At 25.2% G+C, this 27587-nt stretch overlaps 3 protein-coding genes across 7 annotated transcripts; 2 read left to right on the forward strand and 1 right to left on the reverse strand.

Moving 5' to 3' along the window:
* Window positions 1-4307: 4307 nt before the first annotated feature.
* LOC114132073 (beta-chimaerin) lies at window positions 4308-8116 on the forward strand. 5 transcript variants are annotated; one of them, XM_050202585.1, is made up of 10 exons: window positions 4308-4855; window positions 4987-5043; window positions 5113-5314; window positions 5388-5490; window positions 6230-6497; window positions 6560-6646; window positions 6704-6811; window positions 6979-7116; window positions 7175-7280; window positions 7672-8116. In XM_050202585.1, the coding sequence occupies exons 1-10, from the start codon at window positions 4825-4827 to the stop codon at window positions 7847-7849; spliced, it is 1278 nt and encodes a 425-aa protein (XP_050058542.1). In that variant the 5' UTR covers window positions 4308-4824; the 3' UTR covers window positions 7850-8116. The 5 variants fall into 5 exon arrangements, with proteins under 5 accessions (XP_050058542.1, XP_027853257.1, XP_027853258.1 ...); XM_027997456.2 differs by having other exon boundaries at window positions 4308-4561; window positions 4626-4855; window positions 6560-6811; XM_027997457.2 differs by having other exon boundaries at window positions 4308-4561; window positions 4773-4855; window positions 6560-6811.
* A 1556-nt stretch (window positions 8117-9672) lies between these two features.
* On the reverse strand, window positions 9673-12544 carry LOC114132048 (interferon-inducible double-stranded RNA-dependent protein kinase activator A homolog B-like). The gene is made up of 3 exons (XM_027997423.2): window positions 12164-12544; window positions 11956-12090; window positions 9673-11266 (listed from the first exon to the last, which is right to left on the reverse strand). Exon 3 carries the CDS (start codon window positions 11261-11263, stop codon window positions 10247-10249), a length of 1017 nt encoding a protein of 338 aa, XP_027853224.1. The 5' UTR covers window positions 11264-11266; window positions 11956-12090; window positions 12164-12544; the 3' UTR covers window positions 9673-10246.
* A 319-nt stretch (window positions 12545-12863) lies between these two features.
* LOC114132047 (NBAS subunit of NRZ tethering complex-like) lies at window positions 12864-25879 on the forward strand. The gene is made up of 33 exons (XM_027997422.2): window positions 12864-13072; window positions 13158-13371; window positions 13841-13986; window positions 14089-14174; window positions 14285-14474; window positions 15378-15512; window positions 15580-15677; window positions 16014-16089; window positions 16165-16338; window positions 16553-16645; window positions 16838-16963; window positions 17021-17165; window positions 17225-17531; window positions 18065-18323; window positions 18391-18522; window positions 18592-18726; window positions 18804-18955; window positions 19028-19207; window positions 19298-19397; window positions 19478-19650; window positions 19861-19973; window positions 20047-20225; window positions 20286-20476; window positions 22515-22580; window positions 22650-22807; window positions 22869-23080; window positions 23445-23611; window positions 23699-24060; window positions 24127-24275; window positions 24365-24480; window positions 24939-25056; window positions 25144-25263; window positions 25337-25879. Exons 1-33 carry the CDS (start codon window positions 13010-13012, stop codon window positions 25616-25618), a joined length of 5217 nt encoding a protein of 1738 aa, XP_027853223.1. The 5' UTR covers window positions 12864-13009; the 3' UTR covers window positions 25619-25879.
* The last annotated feature ends 1708 nt before the right edge of the window (window positions 25880-27587 follow it).

Consider the following 27587-nt stretch of genomic DNA (forward strand, 5'->3'; position numbering starts at 1 on the left):
CACCCACATTTCCAATATCCTATCTAATTTCATTTCTAATTTTAATTCCATTATAAGCCCTCTTATCTCTCTTCTCACAACAACTCTTAATTCTCTCCTTGCTAAATCAATATACCAACGTATATACATAATATACATATTTATTATATATATAACATTATTACTAACCATAGTTATCACTATCTATTTTCATTTTGTAATATTATTACAAAATTGTTTTCATAATTTCAATATTTAACTTTCTATTTGCAGTTAATTAATCTTAATTGCTTTATATAATTATATTCCTATTGTACAGTCTTCCGGAACTAACGTATCTTATATTATCTTATAAGTTATAATCTTTATGTTTTATATTCTTAATTTTATATAACTACCTATAGCATGAACACATAATTGTCGGGATTAATTGTAAATTAAAAAGATTTCAATAATAAAAAAAAAAAAAAAATTACAGACGACGTTTTCTACCAGAAATATTACTAAACAAATTATAGATTGTTGATAATGTAATGCTATCCACCGAGCTTCACTCAGAATCGTTTTTGTTAGCAATGGTATACTGTTGCTCACAGATAAAAATTAAATAACCTTATGTATCCCACCTTCCCGACTTTTTTTATTCTTTATTTTAAAACTCAATATTTATATACGAGATGGAAATCTAATTTTTATACGTAAATTCGTTTCATGTCATTTTGATTCCATTTTGAAGCCATTTTTTTTTTTTTTTACGTAAATACTTTGCTTTTTTTATTGATATTCAATTATTCTAGCAGTGGTTTTTAGATTCTGAACGGAGTGAAGAATGTATTGATTTTACAATGATGTATGTTTTTTTTTTTGTTTTTTTTTTTTTTTTTGTTTTTTTTTTTTTTTTTGTGTCTGTGTACAGCATAACTAGTCGAAATAATGCTCCAATTTCAAACAATGGGGGTGGTTTCCGATGTAAAAGTGAATATCCTTGGTGCATTATAGAGGTAAAAAGTTAACATTTTCCAACAGTTTTCAAAAAAATCGAGAAAAACAAAAAAAAAATGACGGAAAAACGGCAATTTTTACGCAAAACCAGTTTTCGACCAAATCGATTTTTTTTTATGGTTGTAATTCAAAAACTAATCACTGAAAATACTTGAAATTTTCACCAAATGTTAATGTCAGTGGTATCTGTATATAGTTAAATTTTCAAAAAATTTTGACTTTTTTTGAGTTATTTATAGACCACTGAAATTTTCGATTTTTTTGAGAAATTTTTTTTAAAGTGTCGATAAAAAATTTTTGGATGACCAAAAAGTTTTGAAAATTTAATACAAGGTTCCTTATGAGTTGTTTTTATTGTAGCTAAAAAAAATTAAAAATCGTTAGTCACAATTTTTTTTTATAAGAGTTTATAGTTCAAATTTTTACGAAATCTGTCGAAAACGCGAAAATTTGCAAGTAATTTTGAAGTTGAAAAATCATAAAATTTTTTTCTTTTATAACTAAGTTTTGAAAATTTGGTACAAGGTTCTCCATACATTTTTCTTCAAATATCTGTAAAAAAAACTCTACCGGATTCAGACAAAAAATTTTTATGAGTGTTTGAAATTTAAATTTTTACAAAACCGCGTTAAATAACGGTTTAGCCTCAAACGATTTTTGATATTTGTTATAATTCAAAAAGTATAAGTCGTAGATACTTGAAAATTTTACCAGTTATTTAGATTGGCATTTTATTTACTTGATTTAATTTTCAAAATATTTTGAGTTTTTTTGAGCTATTTATAGACAACTGAAATTTTCAATTTTTCTGAAAAATTTTTTTTGAAGGGTCGATAAAATTTTTTTGGCCCTATCAAAATACTTGAAAATTTTATACAAAGTTCCTCATATATTATTCTTATAGTGATTAAAAAATTATAAGAATACATAGGCACAATTTTTTTTTATTAGCATTTGAAGTTCAAATTTTGACGAAAATTCGTCAAAATTATGAATATTTGCAAATTATTTGAAGTTGAAAAATCATAAAATTTTTTGTGTTTATAACTAAGGATTAAAAATACAACACTAAGTTTTCCATAAGTTTACCTTCAAGTATCTATAGAGAAAACTCGAAGCATCATTATAGGAAAAATTTTAAGTGCGTTTGAATTTTAAATTTTAACGAAATAGCGTAACGATAACGATTTATCCTCAAACGATTTTAAATATTTGTTATTATTCAAAAAGTATAAGTCGTAGATACTTGAAAATTTTACCAGTTATTAAGATTCGCGTTTTCTTTACGTGATTTAATTTTCAAAATATTTTGACTTTTTTTGAGCTACTTATAGACAACTGAAATTTTCAATTTTTCTGAAAATTGTTTTTTTATGTGTCGATAAAATCTTTTTGGCCCTATCAAAATACTTGAAAATTTAATACAAAAATCCTCATAAGTTATTATTATAGTGATTAAAAAATTATAAGAATACATAGGCACAATTTTTTTTTATTAGCATTTGAAGTTCAAATTTTGACGAAAATTCGTCAAAATCATGAATATTTGCAAATTATTTTGTAGTTCAAAATTCATAAAATTGTTTGTATAGGTAGCTAAGAGTAGAAAATTTAATACAAGATTTTCCATAAGTTTTGCTTCAAAAAGCTATAGAGAAAATTTTAAGAGTCATTATAGGAAAAATGTTTTGAGCGTTTGAGTTTTAAATTTTTATGAAATCGGAATATTTGTTTCAAAATAGAATATATGACAATATTTAATTATAATATATTATAGACTGACAAATCATCTCCGTTCAGAATCGTTTTTCGTATACAATGATACTTATCATTGCATTCAAATTTAATCTACCCTAGTCCGAGGTCTACCCCACCCCCTAATGTACAGCAGAGCGGTACCCACTTGCCGACTTTTTTTATATTTTTATTATGCTATTGGAATAAATAACAAAAAATAATAAGAAATGTAAAAACCCAGATTGCTGACTAAATGATTATTATTATAGGTATTGGGTTATTATTATTTTCGTTATCGGCATGATTATTAAATGACGTATAGAATATAGATTATCGATCTGCATAAATGCATAATAATTAATATAGCCCTCGCCCCTCAGTACCTATTCGGTCAGTGTGCCTATAGCATCTATAACGACCATTTCAAAATTTAAGTTTAATTAAAGTTAGTGTTATAATTTGAAACAATGAAACCTCTTGTATGAAGTATGACTGATCACTTCAGTGGATATATATTATAGTTCGTTTTCTATGTTTAAAAATATTCTTTCGGACAATAGTCAGTTTTACTATTGCAAATCTAGGGAAATACATGGAAGTTATTTCTTTTTTTTTAATTTCAAAAACCTATTGATTTTTCAATTTATTTTTATTCATTTTTATAACTTGTTCATGTTAACTTTTAATCATGATTTCTTTTTTTGCATTTTTAAAAACGTATATACTTCTTTTTTAAAACAATCGCGTGTTTTTTTAGTTGCTTATTATGCTTAAAAACCCGAGCCCTAATTATCAGGGTTTGCCTGCAACCCCGAAAGTTAAAATGGAACCGCAGATTAAGACGATTTAAACTCCGTACCTACGTTTTTGGTCGACATGGTATTGGAAGATAGTAGGTTTGTATGGCATAACTTATAAGTTATAATGTACTTATAAAAAAATACCTATCATTCTCTGCTAATGTCTAGGTTCCCGTAATAAAACGTCTTGCTTTTAGTATGATGTTAAAAACCCGTGATATTTAAACTTTTTCTATAGTGACTAGAGTAGGTAGGTAATTAGTAATATTTATCATTATGATTGTTCTAAACAATAAAAGTATTAAAAGCAGAAATGTTCCATAAACTTTTACTTTGTATTTCTTATTATTATATTCGTTTGATATATTAGGTAGGTAACATTTCCATTACACATTTGAATAATATTATGTGGTATAGAACAATAAATTATTATATTGTAGAATGTAGTAAATTACGAACTGTGATGAGTATGACGTAAAGGAGTTTGTGACGTTTGTGTAGTAATATTAGCTAATTAAAATATAAATATTAATATAGGTATATTTATTTTGAGTTCTTAAGATATCTTACGTAAAAATTGAGATAAATTTATGAAATTCAGGATCTAGATCCTTATGATTACATTTTTACCATACACCATACACCTATAAACTAATTGGTAATTATACTAGTTTATAGGTGTATAATTTTTATTTTTTACCTCTTGTTGTCATCAGTCTTGATTGCTCTTATCAGTATTTAGTCTAAGAATCATAATATAATATTATTCATAATACTGTTTAACTGTTACATTCTGTGCACAATCATAGATAATATCGTTGGTTCATAGAGAATACTTTCTCTATGACTCTATTCTTAAATCGGTAGTCTGTGATAAGGTGATTCAGTAAATTATGAAGAGGAGTATAAACATAATATATTTGAAATTTTTTTACTGCGAACTGTGCAGATCCATAAGTAAAAAACTTTGTGTTAACAATACTCGATGAAGTAGAATATTATGATCTTTGAATATTAGTTATTCTGTATGAGCCAATTATTGGGTATTCACATTTTTTTTTAAAATTTTTATTAATATTTAATTGTTTTTTTTATAATGTTTTTTAGCATTTAGCTCATATTTTATTTGAAAATATCCCAGTTATTTATGTTACTGTGTCAATTACCACTTGTTAGTACTTAACTAGAAAGAAAAAAAATATAATGTATGATCATTTAACAAATTTACATAACATTACTCAAACTTTGCTTTAGATTTAATAATGTAAAATTAGTGTATCGTAATTATTATTCTGGAGCATAACCAATGGAGAAAGAAGAACGTAAAGAAGTATATGGTAAGCATAACCAATTATTATTTTTGTCAATATGTTTTAAACTAATTGTTTAATGTCATTTTGGTTCTATTATAATGAACAAATATATTAAATAAGAAGATAATGTAATTTCATCATTTTTGTATTTACAGATACTCCAGTAACTGATGAAAATGGATCTCCTATCAGCATTGTTTGGAAACCTGATCGTATGTATTCATATTAAGTAAATAGTATAAGTAATGCAATATATTAAATATTTACAACCATTACTATAGTTTACAAACTCCAACAAGAATCCCCTAAGCCTCAACCAGTATTTGCACCTAGCGCTGTGTCTGGATGTCCATTTTTCTACGGTCTTGAATATCACGGAGCAATGAATCATAAAGAAGCAAATTCATTGTTAACAGATGATGGTAACTATCTTATACGACTGAGTACCAGTTCAGACGATAAGATGTATACACTGTCATTAAAGTAAACAGAATTTTAATAATGATTTCATATGCTGTTAAGTATAAACAAACTTATTCATTTACATTTTTTTTAGAATATTTGGAAAAGTCCATCATTATAAATTATTTTATGACGGACAGCATTATGTGTCACAAAAACGTTTCAATACAATTAATGATCTTGTTGCAGATGGTTTGGTAAGTTAAATTAAGTATAATTATATGATATTTTAAGTAAAAATAAGGTTAGAATACTTCTACTGTAAATTATATAAAAATGCTCTTTTTAAAAAAATGAAAAAGTTATTAAGTTTTAATTAAATAAAATGTTTTAGCTTTCATAATTATTAAGAAATATACTTACCTACTTAGATAAAGTCCGATATATATCTTTTTGATCTAATTATAAATTAATACATTTTAGTTAGTGTTCTTATGAATTGTTTGTATATTTTAGTTAAATGATTTTTAATAATTTAATATGGTTTATATTTTATAATATTATTAATATGGCATAGGCTATTTAATATTTGATTTAGTCAATTGTATCAGTATCAGACATTAGGTTTACTTGTTTTAATTGTAGTATAGCTTTTTCATGATGTTTTTTGTTCTTTTATTTAAAATATATATTTTTATTTTATATATTAAAATATTCCTATACTTTGGTTCACGAGAGAAAATAAACTGTCTCCCGGTCAAAACGTGTCCGATTTCAAGCATCTTTCACCTATCTGACATATCGTAATACGCCACATACTCACAAGTGGAGGAAACAGTGTAATGGAACGACTGTTGCCTTCAGTCTACATGCGCGAAACAATTAACTTCTTGTGTGGGCTAGAGTATAGAAATATTGTTGTTTGTATTGATTTAAATTAAATCATTTTTCTATTGTATTGTTTTTAAATTCATATAAGTTTTGTTTATATAATAGGTGACATTGTATATGGAATCTAAAGCTGGAAAATACATCTATTTAATGCATAGCTTAATAAGTTATGAGAAAAGCCCTTATATGACATTAAATAAACTTAAACGTAAAACAATCAAAAAACTAAAACCAAGGCAGTTAAATTGTGAAGAAGTAGTGGATTACGACAAACCTCACAATTTTAAAACACATAACTTTAAAGGACTTAATTGGTGTGAGTTGTGTAGTAATTTTTTATGGGGTTTTACTCAGCAAGGAGTAAAATGTGAAGGTATGTATAAATGTTAAGATGTTGTTTTTTAAATTTATTATTTACAATCAACATTGTTTTAGATTGTGGTTTCAGTGCACACTTTAAGTGTTCTGAAAAGTTGCCACCGGATTGTTATCCAGATTTAAAATTGTTTCGAGGCGTTTTTGGTATTGATTTAACTACTCATGTTAAGGCCTATAAAACAAATAGACCGTTTGTTGTAGACAAATGTGTTGAAGAAATTGAAAGGCGTGGCATGTCTGTTGAAGGAATATACAGAGTATCTGGTTTTCAAGAAGAAATGGATAGTTTGAGATTAGCCTTAGATAAAGGTAGGATTTCAATTAATTTATAATTTTATGTATTCAAAAGTTACATTTAAACAATTATTTGTATAAATTTTAGTATAAAAAATTTCATTTTTAGAAAAATAATTGTTCTAGAACAGTTGTAAAAAAATATTATTGCTACTAAAATATATTATAATAATTTTTTTCAGATGGTAAAGGAACAATAATGGATGATCAAGCTTATGAAAATATTCATGTAGTAGCAAGTATTTTAAAAATGTACCTCAGATTGCTTCCAATACCATTAATCACATATGATGTTCATCCCTTAGTTATAAAAGCTTTAGGTAGGTAAACATGTTAATTTTTAGATTAGTATATTTAAAACATTTTATTTTTTTTTAGAAATTCAAATGTCTTGGGAAAGATTAGCCGAGTTGAGAACTGCTTTGAAAAAATTGCCTCCAGCACACTACAACACTTTAAGCTATTTAATGGCTCATTTGCACAGGTAAATGATTATTATCATTAATTTATAGCCCAACTAAAAAATCTCATTAATGAGTACATTTCTTAGCTTGAATAGATTATATTATGTTTATGTATTTTAATAATATTCATAAGTTGGGTTGGGATTTCGCTGCACTTAGCATTTTTTTCTGAAGCTTTCTGTACGAAGCTTGTTTTATTACAAATATTTTTTAGGTATTCTTAAAGTAGAATAAAAAATTTTATTTTTTCATTTTTGGATAATTTTAAGGTCATTTTTCTCATTTTTTAGGGCATTTTAGGGGGTTTCAAGTAATTTTTGATGTTTTTGAATTTAAAATATTATTAAAGAAGTGAAAATATATCATGCATAATTTCCAATTTCATATTTAATCCTTTTATTTTATTTTTAGGGTGACTTTACGATTAGATGAAAATAAAATGACTGCTCAAAATCTAAGCACCGTTTTTGCTCCAACTCTTATGCCAATGCCTGATTTAATTGATTTCAAAGGTACAATACCAGACATGAATCGCGATATAAGTGCATTACATATGATTATTGAAAACCAAAATGCAATTTTTAACTGACATTTTACAATAGTTTATGGAAAATTATTGTGAAACAAATGCAATAACCTTTTTTGTTTTACTCAATTCAGTATTACCTATTTTATAACAAATTTTTATTATTATTTTAAAATTAATATTTTATATGGATTTTTTTTTATTCCCTACTATATTTTTATATTTAGTAAAGTATGTATTTAACATTTTGTTATTTCATTTGGGTATATTTTTTTATTATTGTGTGATTTTTTTTTTTATGTTTTATAAAAATATATATTTCCTAGTTTACATTATTTTTATAATTTATAACAAGATAATTAATAAAATAGTTTTGTGATTAAATTTTGCGGGAGAAAAAAATCGAAGTATTATTAAGAAGTGGTCATTGGTAATATTATTAATTATAATATAAACTAACTAACTAACAAAAAATTAAAGAATAAATTAATTGAAGTACAACCTAATCAAATCAAGGTTGTTTTATTACAAACTTTATTTATAAACTGATGTTTTATATCATTTAATTACTATTATAGAACATTGTTAATAATTATTACTTATTAAGTAATTGTTAGTTCTTGGAAACACTTAAAAATATATTAATTATTGATTGATCATAATCATAAATGTAAGTATTATGCAGTATGCTATTATATAAACAGTGTAATTGGAGTAAATTGTTGACTATTCAGCAGATTTTAATTTTATTTTCATGATTCTGTGTTGTGACCATAGATATTAAAGAATATCTATGGTTGTGACTCACATCCAACTTTAAACAGATTCCCATAATGTCATATTAGTATATGATATTTATCTTTATTGCTTATTAATTATTATTATTATTTCATATTAGATCTGAAGGTTTCAATAACCAAGTTATCAGCCTAAGTACATTAAGTATATACTTACCTCTTAAAAGATTCTGGTACCCAACATTTTAAATTTTAATGGATATATTTATCATAGTAATTATACTTTATATCATCGATACTGGTAGTTTTAAAAAAATTATAAATGCAGCAGGGGGATCATTCATTCCCAGATATTTTTTTTTCAGATATTCCTAGTAAAACATGGTCATTTGGTGCACGCCAAATTGTGCCAAATTTGTGCTACGCTGCTATATTTTTATGATATTGCATCATTCGCTCTGCCATCTCAAATGTTAATCGTCAAAACAATAATGCACTATCATGCATTGGTTGTTAATTGCCTACATAAGTATCTCATAAAATTATTTGTGCACTACCTTATGTAAATCTCACGAGCCACCACTGTTCTTTTAGATTTTTTATTGTTGATAATTCTTCCCATGATCTAAATTCTTACATTGGTAATGTGTGTTTATTTTTATGACCATAATGGTTTTATCATGGCCAAGTATACTTAGCCCTAGGTTTTACAATTATGATGTTTTTTTTTTATTATTATTCATTTAGCATCTGATATTACTTTACATTCAAATAACCAACTTGTGTTAGATAAAGACAGATAATTACTGCTTTCAATCCTCTTAATGGAAAAAGCAGAAATAACCAAAAACCTTTATGAGGCTAAAAACTGTAAGTAATTTAATTCTTGTATGTCTTTATTTTTTGATCAAATCTTCAATAAATCGACAACCCCAGTCCCATTAAAATAGACTAGTGTGGTTCTACTATAATTTGGCAATTTGAAATGAAAAATTCTGATAATTTTTTAAAAATAATGTAAAAAGTAGATAAATGCCAAGTAGGTAACACTTAATAGTGTTACCTGCAAATAGATAACTATGATCATAAAAGAAAAAATAATTTACAAAATTGTAAAAGAAATTAAATTTTTTAAATTGATAACACCTATACAAATGTTTATAATATTTATTAATGTATTAATATATTATAGGTACAATTTTAAAACAGTTATAAAAATAATAATAACAACATAACATTTATATTGGTAAAAAATTAATGCAAAACTTGAGTTTAATAAATGTGGTACATTATACAAACATGGGTGCAATTCAAAGAATGCTTGGGTGGTATTAGTAATCTCAATTTAAAAATTAGCATCCTTTATAGTTTATATTGATGTAAAGATCACTGTATATATATATATATAAAGATTGTAACCAGATATAAGAGTATTATTTTAAAATTAAAATGGTTAATTTTAATTTTAATTATAACGCCCTAAGAATTCTGATCTTAAGCACCCTCATATTTTTTTTTTATTCAAATTGCACTTATGTATATAAAAACAATAAAAATATTTGTATAATAATAAATAAGTTCTAATCATGTTTATATAAAATTAGGACAGACAAAATAAATCTTAAATATTTTATGAAAATAAGTAATGATAATTAAGATATAACCATTTTTTTTTTTTTATAGGTATTTAGTTTGATTTATGGCAGAATAAAACTAAATGTCTTCAACTTAATAATATACAAATTGCACGAAGTAACTCTACTGCAGCAATATATGTAGCCTGTTCAATGGTATCAGCTTCACCCACACCAATAATAGGAGGGTATACACTTTCTATAATAAGTATACAATTACGTTTTTTGAGTGCTACATCAACAAACATTTCTTCTACGGGTACTGAAGTCAGGCTCATTTCATTTTCAGTGACAATTTTATATAAAACGTCAAAAGGTTCAGGTATTTCCAATTCACCATTTTTGCGATACTGATTCATAACCTTATCTAGTGTATCCGAGTTAATAAATTCAGATTTTTTAAAAAGCAAATGATAGTTGGTGAAATCTTCATCCATAGGCATAGGTTTTTTTAAATGATCTGATTTGAGAAGTTCAACTTGTTCCACGATTTTCATGGAGTCTGATCCTAGTGATGCCCCTTCCATAACTAGTGATTTGTCAATGGACATTAATCTGTTTACCATCTGAACAGCAGCCAAATGTTTGGCCTGTTTTTTGGTTTTGTGTATTGCTGTTTCAATCATTTTAGCTACTTGACAACTCATAGTAAATAATTTAGCATGGGCTTGTCCTTCTTCTCTAACTAGATTAAATTCAGGCAATCCTAGTCTATTATTTGTACAAATGTCATTCAATTGTCCAACAGCATTAACTTTAATATTGTTATCAAATGGAGATACCACATGATTATCAAAATCCCATTGTTTAAAATCAGTATTCAATAATTGGGGTTTATCATCAATCATTAATTTAAGAAGATTTAATGCAGCCACATGTTTAGCTTCTTTTTTGGAAGACCCTTCACCTACAGCTACATAATCACCCATACTTAAGCTATACTTAAAGCTGACCTTACTATGAGCAATACCATTATGTATGAGATCATATTGAGGAACAAGGCGATTTTTAGCCGCATACTCTTGTACAATAGAGGCTGGAGTTTTGTTTAATGAACTTATGTGTGCAGCCTTATTTTGCAGATCTAATCCCATATCTTCATTCATTTTCTAAAAATAATAATATATTATTATGTTAAAATTAAAAATATGTGTAATTAGGTATTATGACATTTTTATTTTAATAGATTAGCAAAATGTGTATTTAAAATATAATGATAAAATACAAAACTAATTCATAGTTTTATTTGATTAATTCAAAAAAATTTCAGTATTTAATTGAGTTTTGACTTTAGTAACCATTATTTGAATATAAATAACAAATTTAACAGGAATTAAAATGAAAATTACCAACTATAACTAAAAAACATTAATTTAATGACCTGATAGTTTTTAAATCTTAATTATTCATGTCGGTATAAGATAAAAATAATTTAACCCTGTTTAAAAAAATAAATTATTTTTGATTATTGTTAACCCCTTAAAAGTAGAAAATTAAATCTAATTGGAACTAAGAAAATTACTAAACTTGTTTATTAATTTATTAGTAAAATATTAAATAAATACATTTTATTATGAACATAATATTGTATGATTTTACATTTTATTATTAAAAGAAAAGGACATATTACAATAAAAGTAATTTTAAATTATTATTTAATAATAAATTTAAACAAAAATATTTAACAACCCTAATATTACTCAAAATATATAATAAGTAATAACTAGTAATAATTTCAAATCGAAAATTACACCATTGAGTTTTTGCGTATAATAGGCATGTACTCAAGAATATTTACTTGATGAGTAGATAATAGATGTGCGTCTTCAGATTTCTGTAAAACTATAAGTCTTGTTTGACCGTTTGAAGACCAAAACCGTTAGTACTCGTCGTTTCTAATAACTCAGATTTTTGAGATTTGAGTTCAATTGAGCTGGAAAAGTGGCAAATGACAATGACTTAAAAGTTAAAACTATATCAATTGATAATTGTATAGCTTAGCTTACTTGCTTATTTATAGTTTACAGCAGCGTACAAATGGTTATTAACATAATAAGTCATCACCGTTATAATCATGAAATTCTTACAATTTTCACGGTTTTCGTCTTTCGTCTTTCGATACACTAAAATATACCACGGTCGAAAAAATATTTTAAATATTTTAATAAAGATTAGACATAGATAATACCATGAACATGAAGACTAGAATTTATAAGGAGACCAAACCACAGAATTCTGTGACCAAACTCCGTTTCTGATAACGTCCCGAAATGAGTCGCACGATTAAACCGCCACAGGCGGCGCTGCGTACGCTAAGGTTGCTACTTTAACCCGCGTAATATAGGGATTATTCATGTTTTTTGCGTTTTTTATAAAATATATGCATTATTTCGAAGTTCGAACCATGACCCATTATAAATTTTATAGTTCGTAAAATTACGCATTCATACATGTGTATATGTACTTAAAAAAAGTGGGGGGAAAATTAGATTAAAGTTAGATTATGTTCATGGTTAGTACAACTCAAAGCTTGTAATTTTTTATATTACATTGGGCATGGCGTAAAGGTGGATATATAACAAGGGATTATGAAAAAGTGAATCCAAGTCATGCAAGGGATGAGGATGACGTATACCATCTTAAATCGTGATAATGATAAAGAGATAAGAAATTTTATCTCGAAGATGATAAATGATAGGTAATTGATAACACGCTGGCATTTGAGTTTTCAAAAATATATATTTTTTAATATATTCCTGTTAAGTAATTTTTTGCTTTAGGCTTTCCCCAAAATGTTTTAATAGGTATTTATTTAGCTAAATCAACCAAAAAGTAATAGATATTTTCCTGAAATGAGTGAAGAAATTTTGTACATTGTATCGGAATATGTTCAATGGCATGAAACTATAGATTTGGCGAGTACTCACCACATAACGACAGACAGTTTAAAAATATGCATTTCAAATGTTTTTATTATTATTGTTGTTCTTTTATTTACAGAAAAAATCCTCCAAGAAAAGCTCTTTAAGTATTGTAGATTACATTAGTGCATATACATATTTACCCTATTTTTCTTCAAAATCATTTATTTCAAATGAGCCAACGTGGAAATGTTGTATTGGAGGCAATGGTCAAGTTTTATCTGTTGTGCAACATAATACACTGGAAATGCGCACAGAAAAACATTATAATAAGATTTTAGCAAAGGCAACATGTAAGATATTTTTATGTATAATTTTACTATTCTTTATTGATTTTCAACCATCTAGTTTGATTTATAATTTTTTGTTTCAATTCTTTAATCAAAAGTAATTATTTTAACATACATATATATTTATTAGTTTGTACAGTTTGTTAATTATTAATATTTGTTATGGGGGGTAATTTTTGACTTATTTGGATTGTTGATATCCTGTATTTTTTTCTTTTAGTACTATCTTTATGTACAATTTGTATTTAAAATATTCTAATATACAATAATATAGTATATTTTTAAATTTAAAGGATGTATTGATATCCTGTGATATTTTATTTACTTATTTCTTTTAGTTATAATTATTCGGGTATATAATGATGTAGTATTTAATCATTTAACTATTTAATTTGAATAAATATTAAGCTTATGTTATGCAATTGCATAACAAATAAAAGTTATAAAATGTCTTTTAAAATTATTTGTTTAGTGCCTGATATAATATCAAATGATTTATACCCATCAAAAAGAGTATTGTCATGGAGTCCAGATTGTTCAATTTTTGCTATTGCCACTACACATGGCCATATTGCTTGCTATGATCTTTTAGCCTCAAACTTATTTGTTATTAAGTCTGTAAGTTGAACGTTTAGTTTTAATAAATTTATCATGGGTATATTTCAACCATTGATATAAATTATATTTTTAATATCCAAACTGTTTCTGTATGTATTTAAGATTCAAAATAGTACTAAACAACCTACCAATAGTATATTTGCCAAAGAAATGGTATTTTTAGATTTGCGAACACGGTCTTCAAAATGGTACGTTTATGTTTCTTATAATTTTGATTACATTATCAGGTTTTTCTATCTTATTTATTTTTAATATTAAAATATTCTGCAATATTCTAAGTTGTTTTAAATATTTTAAGGTCATATGAGCTTATTTTAATTGGTGGAAATGGATCATTAACTAGCTATGCTGTATCACCTGTGTATGGTTACCAAATTCAGCACACGTTTAATTTTATTCAAGTACTAGGTGCATCATTATTGACATCTGTCACATCATGTTTAGATCTATCTTACATAATTACATCTTCAGATATACAAAATAAATTGGTAAGTTTTTAGTTATTAATCGTATACTTTAATTAATTACAGTCAACAGAAAATTGTTGTCAAGGGAAAAATTACCTGAGTGTCCCAAGTCCTAAATTAATAGTAATTAAGAGTATTGATGGAAGCTTACAAGTTTTTCTTTTTTTTTTTTAAGACAATTTATCAGTGGCGGTTCGTGGTATGGTGCACAGAAACATGTGAATTATCCCAAAAAAAGAAATGTATAAAAAATTATTAGATTTTCTTATTAGAATACATATAATTTTTTATTATGCATATGACCTATACTAAAAAAATATATATTAATAAAAAAAAAGTTTTCGCAACTTTTATGGTGAGAAGTGTATTTATAAACGATTAAATAATTCGCTGAGCACAAATTTTATGTGCTTCAGGCGGCCCTGTAAAAATAAGCTACATGCCTCGACATGTCGGTTAGTACTTAGTAATATATGGTAGTTTAAAGCACATTTAATGTGTGCACAGAACTTATTTTTATTGTGCTGCGATGACCCGTTGTTCGTTTTAATTTAGATAAGCACTAAGTAGGTACATTATTTTGGTATTTAGCTATAACAAAATTTACAAAATTAATATTTTTACCACTATCTTACATAGATATAATATCTTATGCATTTTTTGTGCACCACCTTATATGAACCTCACGAGCCGCCATTGCAATTTATTATTTTTAATTTATATACACTAATAATTATAATAAATTTTAAAAAATGATTAGATGGACAGAACATTTCAATTTAAGGGGGTGTCAGTGATACTATAATATGAGTATAACAAAAACTATCAACATTTACATAATTAAAAAATTATTTCATTATAGAACTCTAAAATTATAATTAACAATTCTATACTAGTATTTTTTAAATAATTGTTTATGTTTAGGACTTAAATGATTCTGGTTTAAATTTATGGTCAATAATTTCATATGAGCCATATTACAATCCTGTTCTATCTTCAAATATTATAGAGGATGGGTTTGTATCCAGATTCATGAATATGATATTGCGTAAAAAAAATGTAAGTTAATTAAATTTTCTGATAGAATAAATTTAAATTTATTATTTTTTACACTTTTGAATTATAGAAATGTATTATTAAAATGAGTCTATCACCTTCATCTACATTGTTAGCATGTTTATATGGAACTCGAACAGTTTGCATTTGGAATTTTCCAGAAATAAGGTAGGCAATAAGTTATTACTAGTAACTGATAAGGTTGTGAATATGGTATAAAAAGAGTTGTCGTTGTGTTTGTCTAATTTAAAATCTAGTTTTTAAAATATTGTTTAATTGTTAAAATTGAATGGTAAAATATAATTCCAATTAAACAAGGATAAAATGTTACAGTTTTGTATTTCAATAAACAGTTTAGAATTTAATAAGTGCTACTAGGTACTAATATCCATACTTAATTTAATTGTAAATACTTGTGTTTATATCTTGATATTAATAATTATAACATTACAACTATTATTTTTTTTATATAGGTATTATAATTGTAATAATTTTAATTTTTAGTATTTGCAATAATTGGTCTGTAAATGATCAAAAAGAATTGGGTGGCATTGTTGATATTGAGTGGTGGTGTAATGAGGTACATATTTTGTTTAATTTCATAAAAATATTTAAATTAAGGTATTGTTAAATAAAATGGTGTTTTTTGATTTAGCTTTTAATTTTGGGTTGCTTTGATGGAACTCTTATCATTTGCCGTGAAAAAGGCCAACAAAGTGTAGTTATTACTAAAATGAATCCTTTTAATTTTAAATTATGTGGTTCATATAATAGTAATAATTTTGTTGTTGCCGATTATGAAACAATTGACTGTGTCAATAATTCTCAGGTATTTTTGTATTATGATTTAAATAAAATATCTTCATTTAGTACATAAATAAGCTAGATTATATTATTTATACTATAAAATATAAGGTTGGGTAATATTTTTTGAGTCTTAAAAACTCTTTAAGATAATAAATGATACTGCAATTTAAAAGATTTTAACTGCTAATTTATTAATGAATAAAACAAATTAATTTTTTTGATTTTATGTGTTTAAGGATTCTAGTGTGAATGCCAAACCGACAACAACAAATGTGTATAAACTTATTGCTGTAACTAAAACTACTCCTCAAGAATTACTCATGAAAAAAGTAATTTTAAAATGTTAAAATAATAGCATTAAATAAAACTAGCTTTAAATTACTTTCATTATTAACAAATTGATTTTGATGTTTTAAAATATTATGATATTGTATGATCAAATAGACGATATTATGATTGATGTACTTTAAACATATTTTTGAATGATTTTATGCTATTTTATTTATCTTGATATTTTACAGATACAAGAAAAGCAATATGATGACGCATTACAACTAGCATTGAAATATAATTTGGATAAAGATTTAGTTTATAAGCATCAATGGTGTAATAGTTCAGTTTTAGAAGAAACTATTAATAATATTTTGGTGAGTAAAAAATAAAATAAAATAAATTTTATTTTTAATTTGTTATATGTATTTAAGAGCAAAGTATCTGACAAACAATGGATTGTACATGAGTGTTGCAACAGAGTTTCAGAAACATTAATTGGAGCAAAGCAATTGATTGCATATGGTTTAGAAATAACTGATTTCTCTGCATATCTGAGTATAGATTCTGAAACCACTAGTAAGTTTAAAACTTTAAAATGTAAATTATAGTTTAATTTTCGAAATCTTTTAAATCAGGTACATTTAGTCAAGAAGGTAAAGAATTTATCATATCAAGATTAAAACTCTTAAATTACTTGGATAAATTAACTACTTATGAAATGGTCTTAAATAAAATGGACGGTGACAGTGAAGCCCTTTACAGCGGACAAACATATAAACATCTCAGAGATTTGAGTCCTTTACAGTGGGCTTTGCAATTAGCTAGACAGTGCCAAGTTGACGCAGTTTCTATTGTTTTTACTTACTACAGTGATCATGTTCTTCCATACTGGTTGGACATATTAAATGATTTTCCAGAGACACTAATGCTCAAGTTATACAGGTATAATGTAACTTTACAAATAAGTAAATAACAAAATTAAATTAATGTTGTTTCTGCCAACTGATCCGTAAATATGGAACATACATGTATATAACTTATGCATTGACAAGTATTCTTTTATCTTAGGCTATAATTTTATTGTTATCATATGAAAAAAAATATTTGTGATGAATACGGAATCAGTATAGTGCTGTTTGATAGTGAACAAGTTTTTTAGTCCTACATTTATTGAAAATTTTCTTTTTAAAAATATTATTTATATCTCTGAACTCTACTGAACTAGACTATTGTCTTATAAATTTCATTAAATATATTAAATAATAATCTTGTCATTAATAGAGGTCTTTATTTTATGTGTGGTTAAATTCATGGTTATTCAAATACAAATAAATCTTAATTCACATTTATATCCTAGAGTTCTAGACATTATTAACTGATGGAATTAAGAATAATTTATTTGTACTATACAATGAAAAGTATAAATTGTATTAAATACATTTAATAAATTAATATAATTTTCTTCTTTAATTTAGACATTTATTGCCAGTTTGGGATCCATCTGAAAAAAAAGTTATATTTTTAGAATCGAAAATTTTAAGAGAACTTGATTGGTGTGAGTCTGATAGATTTAAGTTATTAACTGGCACTTTTGAGAATATAAAAACTGTGTCTTTAACTGAACATGACCTCATTCATTGGTATACAAAAAGAATTCGAAATATTGAGTTATGTACTAAATTAGTTCAACATACATTAGAAATGGCTACTATTGCTCGTGAAAACAACATTAAGGTAAACATTTAATTATTTAATATTTATTTTTACTGACATTTATATAAACATATTTTTAAAAATATAGGGATTAGAACAATTGCATGAAGATTTATCTGTTTTAGAAGTCTTGGTATATGAAGTGGGCTTAGAGAATATGTTTTTGGAAGATATTGAACAGTTGAACACTTTAGAAAAAGCATCATTGTTTATGTCAAGGGTTTGAAAAATTAATCAAACATTTATATATTTTTTTTAATTAATTAATCTAATATTTTTGAAACTTTAGTGCGATGAAAATTCATTCTTGAATAATTTGACAAACTATTTTTTGCCATTCATTCAAACTAAAACAGATACATTTTATTTGCTAGAGCAATATTTAATACAGACAAGTCAAAGTTGTTTAAAAAAATTGTCACTGGTGATTTTTTTTTTTTTTATGGATTTTAATAATTTATAATTGGTTGAATAAAGATTATAATTTTATGGAAATTTCAGTATTTTGAATATGTTCAAATTAATGGTTGGTGCATAAATGTATCAGATGAAGCAAAAATAGATTTAGGACTCAAATGCATTTATACTTATACAAGAACTGATCAATTCGATGAGGCACAAAGCATAGTACTGTCATTGTTAAAAAGTATAAAGTAATGTCAAATTTAAAGGTGTATCTAATTGTTTTATATAATAAAAATTTAAATATATTATTTTTATTTCAGAAATACTGTTGAAAACAAATCTAATATTAAAAAACTTGAAGAAACGAGACAAATTATAAATGCTTCAAAATTATTACTTACTTATGGTATTAGATATCCTCTTAAAGTGTTGATTGATAATTTGACCAACAGTGTGTTTTTTAGAAAAGTTATGATATCCATTTGTGAATATACATCAATGTAAGCAATATAACAATTAAAAAAAAAATTAAAATTATTAATACATAATTATATTTTGTTAAAACTATGAATTGTAATTATTTTTATTAGAAAAAATCAAACCGAAAAGTATTGGTCAAATGTACTTGTTGATTTGTTAAAAATAGCAGAGTTTTGTTTTCCATCACTTTCAATTGAAATTTGTTATGAGGTACAAGAAACTTAACTTAACCTAACCTAACTAACATTTTTTTAATTTTATTAATATGAAACTTGTAATTAAAATTTTAGGAGTATGTAAAAATGCTGTTGTGTAGTCAAAATCAAAAAGTAATACCACTAAGTAAAGATATTTTATTGAGTAAATTACCAGAGCACTTGAGTTTAAAGATTGTTAAAGACTCATTTTATATGTATTTTGATCGATCAAAGTCTTTTAATGATGCATCAATGGCCTTAGCAAAGTGAATAAGATTAATGATTTTCGATATTTTTCATAGAATTGAAAATTATTATTTAATTATTAACATTTTATTTTAAAGGTTTAATCACAACCTATTAACCAATCTAAAAACTTTTAAATAACTATTTTAAAGTTTTGTTGATCTTATAGTTAGAATAACTTAGAATAGTAATAATAATAATAATAATAATAAAAAAACTATTATTTTTAGATTATGTTTACAAATTATACCTAATGTCGAAGATTTACTAGTGCATGAATGGAATTTAATTTCTGCTATGACAATATTTAACACTCTTAGTACTAAATTACTTCCAGTCCAAGGTAATTTTATTATTAAGTAATAATCTTAACTTATGAATATCAAATCAATGTATTATGTATGTATATTTAATAGTGCGTCAATGTAAAAATAAATGGAAACTAATTGATATTACTTTATCTTCTAAACCAAACAATTATACATTATCGAAAAAATTAATAACATTAGCAAACAAATTAGATATTAAATGTCATGAAAGCTTTATTTCTACCGAATCCAATATTTTATTCAAATGTGCCATGGCTGCTTATCAAGTAATATATTGAAATATGAGCAAATGTGTATGAATAATTTAAATTTGTTTTTTTTTCTAGGCTAATGATTTAAAATTTGCTTCTAAAATATGTGTTCAATTGATGGACAAAAATGAACCATCAGCATGGCCATTATGCATTGAATTAGGAGTACATAATGATATTATTGATATTGATTTAAAAATAAAAGTATTGTCATTTGCTGTGCTTAATTGTCCTGTGGAAAAAATTGTTTCAATTATTGAATTAAGGTAAGTTAATATACATATTATTAAGTAATTATTATTACATTGCAGATCATTGCAAATATATATATTTTGTTCTTACTACAGTTTAATTATAGTGAATATTATAGAAAATATACTTAATATTAAATTTATAAATGAGAATAAAACCTGTCTGAGCAAAGAGGTTTTTTAGTATATTATTATTTTTTTTAGTTGTACTGTATAAGTTTATTTTTTCAAATTTATTTAACTTATTTCTATTTAAAAATATTAAGTAATTTCATGTAGATTTCTACAAATTTGATTTTATGTACTTTTTTTCTATTTTTTTTTTTTTTATTATAAAGAAATAAGGCCTTGACTACTACATAGGTCATTGGCCGAAATTTTGTTTATATACTAGTTAATGCATAACAAGTAAATAATTTTAAATATTTATTGAGTACAATTGAATTAATAAAGAGAGTAGCGATATAAAAAAAAAAAAAAAAAAAAAAAGAAGAAGAAGAAAGATATTATGATTTGGTTAAATGGTTTTGTATAAATTGATGTCTCTTATAAAACTAAGTGTATTGCTGATGTTTTTAGATTTATTGTTGAGACATTCTGAGATACTACTTGGAATGTTGTGTTTAGCTCTTTCTTCAGATTAAATTGGCGACATTCTAATAGAAGATGTTTGATGGAGATTTCGGATCCACAGGTGATGCATGGTTCTGGGTCAGTTTTGTCCATGAGGTGTTTATGGGTATACCAAGAGTGTCCAATCCTTAAGCGGGTTAAAATTACTTTTTGTTCTCTTTGTTAGGTTTGTTGAGTTAATCCATCTATCGGTGGTGGGTTTAATTTCTCTTAATTTGTTGTCCCTCAGTAAATGCTATTCCTTACGCCATAAGTTTATTATGATATTATTAGCTTTCCTTTTAAGGTCATCTTTGGAGAGAATGTTTAATATTTCTATGGTTTGATCGCTGGTTACTAGTTTCATCATCATGTCTATTTTTTCGTTCCCTTCTATTCTAATATGGCTAGGAATCCATGTTAGTGTTATATGTTTGTTAGTGCTGTTGAGAAGATTTTTAATATTGTTGGTTATTTCATAATTTTTTTAGGGTTTTGGATACTTGCTAGAGTACTCAGAGAGTTGGTTAGAATGTTGAAGGAGTTGTTATGCATTTCATTGATTATATAGATTGCTTTTTGGATCATTAAGGCTTCTGCGGTAAATATGCTGTTCAGGGCAGGTACTCTAAATTTGTATACTGAACCATTGATTATTATTGCGAATGTGATGCGGTTTTCGGTTTTGGAAGTGTCGGTAAACACTAATACTTGATCATAATTTTGGGTTTTTTCTTTAAAAAGATTCCTAGATATTTAAAGGGCGGTGTTTCCTTTGTTGTTTTCAGCAAAGCTCAAACCAATTATGAAGTTATTTGGTTTTCAAGGTGGTTTTGTCAGAATTTTGGATTTTATTATATGTTTTGGGTTTATGCTATGGGCTTTAAAAAAGTTTTCTATCCGTCTGCCAATTGGTTCGCTTATGGTGGTATGTAAATTATGTTTATTATTTTTTCTTTGGCCGAATAAAGAAAAATAGGTTGGATTGTTTGGATATGATGCTATTTTAAAAGCGTACTGTAATTCAAGTAAATTGCATTTTTTTTCTAGGGATATTTCCCTAGTAATGTATAGAAGATTTTTGATCGGGCTGCTTTTAAATGCACCTGTTATTAAGCGTAGATTGTTGTTTTGAATAGTCTCAAGTTTTTCTAGATTTGCTTTTTTCGCACTTCCGTATTATGATAGTGTCATATTCTATTTTGGATCTAATTAGTGTTTTGTAGATATTGTGAAGAATTTTGTTTTAAGCTCCCCATTTGTTTGTTTTTCTATTATTATTTATAAATAAACTACTAGGAATCGGTGTGCAAATTTGCTATGTTATGAGCATGTAAAATGGAGACAATTTAAGTGGTATAGGGGTTAATGCATTTTAATGAAATAATTTTAAAATTTTAATTGCTGTTTGTTGCTAAGTGTTTTGATTTTAATTTTAAAGGAAATTGTTGGAGAATGAAAATACAGAACAAATAACTGGATTTGATTCTCAATTAGAAGTTCCAATGTTAGTATTTTAACATCTATTGTTCCCTTAATATATCAAATTTTTAATAATACATGTGTTTGAAATTAGAATTAAAAATATCAATTACCTTGCTATATCAAATAACGAAAGTTCATTACATTCAAATTGTTCCAATTGTGTGGAAGTTGGACTATCACATGACGAATTATCATCCAATTTAAGAGAATTACTTACAGTCTCTTATAATCATTCAAATTATGACCAAGGTAAATTTCTATATCAGATATTTTTAATATTTTAAATATTGTACTTAAATTGTATTTATAGTTTTGGCTATTTATGGCTTCAAATATCTTGGATATGATTCAAAAATGTCAGTATTATGTTTTTTGCATATATCAGACGATAGTATTGTAGATGAGTGTTTCAATTGTTGCGAAGGTGTTCTTAGTACTAAACTAGCACTATATATTTATGCATTACGTTATGCACAAAAAGTTATGGGCAATGTTGACATTTTTAAATTACCTACAGATCAAGTAAGTAATTTTTTTTAAAAAAATAATTGGAAAGTAAGATTAAATAAATATAATAATATTTACAAAAGTAAATATTCTTAATCTACTGATTGGAGTGAATTTGTCTTTAAAATAACAATTTTTTTATAACTAATAATTTTCAATACATCTAGTATACTTTCTTATAAATTATAATTATCATACTAAGGGAGGTATAGTGATAACAATTATTACAGTTGCTTAACAAAAGTATTAAATTAAAAATAATGAAGTACAATTACAGAGTAAGAATATGTAGAGTACAATACAAAAAAAAAAAACATTTTGTCTTATGAATTCTCTCATACTGGTTTATGATATAAATAATTATTTGTTGTTCTTTTAGTTAATTAAAGAAGCTATGTCTGATCTTGATGTTAAATCTTCAATATCTGATTCCAAAATAGGACATTATTTATGTAAATATGCATTGTTATATAGTAAATGTGCAAAAGGTTTGGATATGAATGTAAGCCCAGAAGAAATGAACAAAGAACTTATAAGGATGGCTAGGTATGAATTTCTTTTTAAATTATTTTTTTGCTATTTAATGTATTAAAAATGATTTTTTATTGAAAAACAAATATATTTTTACCATAGAACCGGTCAAGCAAAACATCTTGAAAAAGCATTGGAAATATGTAGTAGACAATCATTAGATATAAATGATAAGTTACTGTTAGAATTTTTAAAACATTGTTTACACACAATACCTGCAAGAAATATAGAAGAAACCCTAACAACAATGGACTTTAATAGTTTGATTCAGAATGACAAACAATTTTATAATAGTTTTATGCACGAAGTTTATGAAGATGTGCCAGGAACAAATCATAATGTTTTGATAGCTTACTACACAGTTTTAAATTTTATTAATCCTAATGATCATGGACAGTTTGAAGATGATATGACACCTATTCAACATATTAAACTGCTAAAGAGAGTTCATAGTACTATTCCAGGTAAAAATTATATACTATTATATTATTAGAAATACAAAAATATTAAAAATTGTTATTTTACTATAGATATTGATTACAAGCTATTGTTAAATCTTGAAACTACCTATGAAACATTTTCCATGGCCCAACAAACTGGATGTAGTGCTCCTGTACTAAATAGGCTGTTGAAAAGTCTACCAGAGAAAATACAACTTTGTATTAAACTTTCTCTCTCTGTTAGTTCTTTTATTTGTAATTTTTAATAATTAATTTTATTTTACCTACTATAAACTAGTAAAGTGTTCTTATGAAATTAATATTCTAGACATCGTCAGCATCTGATGCCTGTCAAGATAATATAGATTTCAATCAGTTAATACAACAGATTAAATCACCAGTTGATGTTGATAAGATTGTTAAGCTTTTATCTCAGACTAAAGAGTAAGTCATACAGATGAAGTATATTTTTTGGTAGGACGTATATCCATTTTATTTGTAAATTAATAATTTATAACTTATAAGTGATCATATTGTGTAAACTTATGTTTAAGTAAATTTATATATTAATTAATAATATGTTTATAATATAACTGATTAGATAACTCTACACAACATAAATATTAACATTTAATATTGTTTATTATTATTTTTTTTTTTGTAGAATATAATTAATATATTATTATTAAATAAATGTTTATAAGATAAGAGAACATAATATTTAAAATTCAATAAGTATATTTTGATCATAATCTTAAATTTCAAATTAATTTTTATAAATATTTTAAACTAAAATGTAAAAATATATTTTCATTAGAAAGATAAAATCATAAATCATAACTTTAGAGTTCTATAATAAATTAAAAAAAAATGTTATCTATCTATATTATTTTGATTTTCAGTTTTAATGAATTATGGATTGAAGTATTGAAACGGTTATTAGTGTTCCAACCACACGAGTTTCGAATTTCAATATCTGTACTAAAATATACCTGTAGTAAACACAATTTCACTAAACAGGTATGTTATATCTCTATGATTATTAGATTGAGAAAATGAGAATTATTTTCTTTTTAAATTTTGCTATATTTTATTTAACTTTTACAGGAATTAGAAGACCTAAGTAGTATTCCAAATGTAAATAATACTTTACTTTATTTATTGTATTTATTATCTGGTGAAAGTTCTGTAGAAGCAGCTGCTATAAGTTATTTTCAAACTAACCATGTAAGTAATTACAAATAAGTATAATATAACAATATATAAATATATAATTTTTTTATATACATGTTATGTTAAGGTATTACCTGATTTGGTATTGGATACTATTCTTGAATATGGTCTAGTAGAACAATTGGTTGATTGTGAAGAGATGATGAACAATCTTACTCGTCGAGCATTAGTTGGAAATAGTGGAAAAAATTGCCGATTAATCTGTGAGCAGTTAGCCTCTACTGGGCGTAGTTTGTTGGCTGGTTCATTATATTTAACTCACAATGGTGTGCCAACTGCCTTGAGAACCAATGTGGCTGCAAGAGAAATATCTGAAAGCTATTTAGGCAGAAATACTAAAGATAAGTGATTTATTTATGTGTTGTTACTCATTAATAATTAATACAATGCATTAAGCTATTTTTATTTATTAATTGTATTTTATATTATTATATTATTATGTATTTTATATTTATTATATTTTTAAAGAATAAATAAAAAATATATAACTTTATTTAATGCAGGTTGATAGGGTCATGCGTCCAGCTACATACCTGTTTAAAATATATTTATAACTAATTTATTCTATGTTTATTAAACAATTTTGACTATTATATAAAATAATTTTTAATGTTGTATTACCATTTTTATATGAGTAATCTCATCCTTTTTATTGAGATTTTTTTTATTATTATAAAGGGGTCTAGTTCCGATTCCACTGAATTACATGTACGTTGATATGGTTAAAGTAACACTTCCTAATGTGGTTACTTTTTAAATTTTTTTTAAAGCTTAACATTGTGTACATTATACATAGATAACAAATTGTATAATTAAGACGGAAAATTCAAGCAATAAAAAGTGAAAATAAACGGCACACGTGTGGCTTTCTCCGCTCACCCAACAAAACGATTACGATCTAATTTAATTCTGTCTAGTAGATGATTTTAAAAGTGAAACTTTGTCTCATAAAGTTGAAGAAAAAATTTCAATCTTAGACAAAATAAAAAGCTCTTTCTAGATACATCTCAACATGAAGTACCTAGATAATTAATTATGTATTTATGTCTGTATACCATCCCCAAAATTTACAAAAAAAAAAATATGTTAGGAAAAAACCTTCAATTCAAGCTAAGTATTTGATTAAATGCGTAAAAGTGAAGGAAAAGATCCCGCTAATGATGGGGCTTTAACTAAATGATCCCTATTGATAACAAATCATAGACCATATTAAGAAAAGTCGAAGAATTAGCATAGAAAATGGGTAGAGAGCAGGTTAATTCCACTGATGGTTGGTTAAGTAGATGAAGAATAGACTAATAGATACATGATTAAATTAAAACGTGTGCGGGTTAAAAAAATAAGTGATTACAGTGCAAAATGTTCTAAAAAATTGATGAAATCCAATTCCATTGTAACAACGACAATTTGGATAGTAACCCACCATTAACAATTAGTGAGGCTCAAAAATACGTTGAAATATTGTGATAGTTTTTCGTATAAGAGTGTAACAAAAATAGTCGAAAATGTACTGGTAAGTATATAGGCGTATAAGTACCACAGTTTTTAGATACATGTGGTTATTTTAACAGAGGATACTGAACTCACGTTATTTCTAAAAAATATAAACTTCATAACAATGATAGACAAAAAAAAACACACACATAATAATTAATAATTATTGTAAAACACTAAAATCAATAATATATTTCTTGCTCCTTTCAGAATCTAAAATATTTTCTAAATTGATTCAAAACTTATGGTTTAATTATCACGCTTAAAATTTATTTTAAAACAAGATATTTTAAATTTAATATTAGTATATAAATTAAATTAAAAAATTACAACTTAATAATACTTATATTTAGCACTCCACAAATTAACGATGTAATGATTACAACTGAAAATAATATCATAGTGTAATTTATCAACATCAGTTTGATTTTAGATTATATTGTTTTTAGATGAAATTTATTTTTGAATTTTTTCAAATTACTATCTGTTAGCAATTAAAAATTTTTTCTGTACTTGTTAAAGTAATAGCACTGGCCACCGCGTTATCTAAAATTTGTCATCCTGCCACCGGGTGACTGTTCATTGAGATTTTGTTATAAGATATTTTTGGATACCGTTAGGTATATTGTTACAAAACTTTCAAATTAAAGTAGTTAAACAATAATAATAAATTGTTTGATATTTACTTTTTTATAAAAAGAATAAGAGTATGTTTTTAAAGGTCCTTAAATGTTATTTACACATTTTATGTTTTAATAAAATATGAAACAAAAATGATTAGGTACATAATACACATACACACAAACACTTAATGAGTATTTTTT

This window comes from Aphis gossypii, chromosome 3 (genome assembly GCF_020184175.1).
Source record: "Aphis gossypii isolate Hap1 chromosome 3, ASM2018417v2, whole genome shotgun sequence".
NCBI lineage: Eukaryota > Metazoa > Arthropoda > Insecta > Hemiptera > Aphididae > Aphis > Aphis gossypii.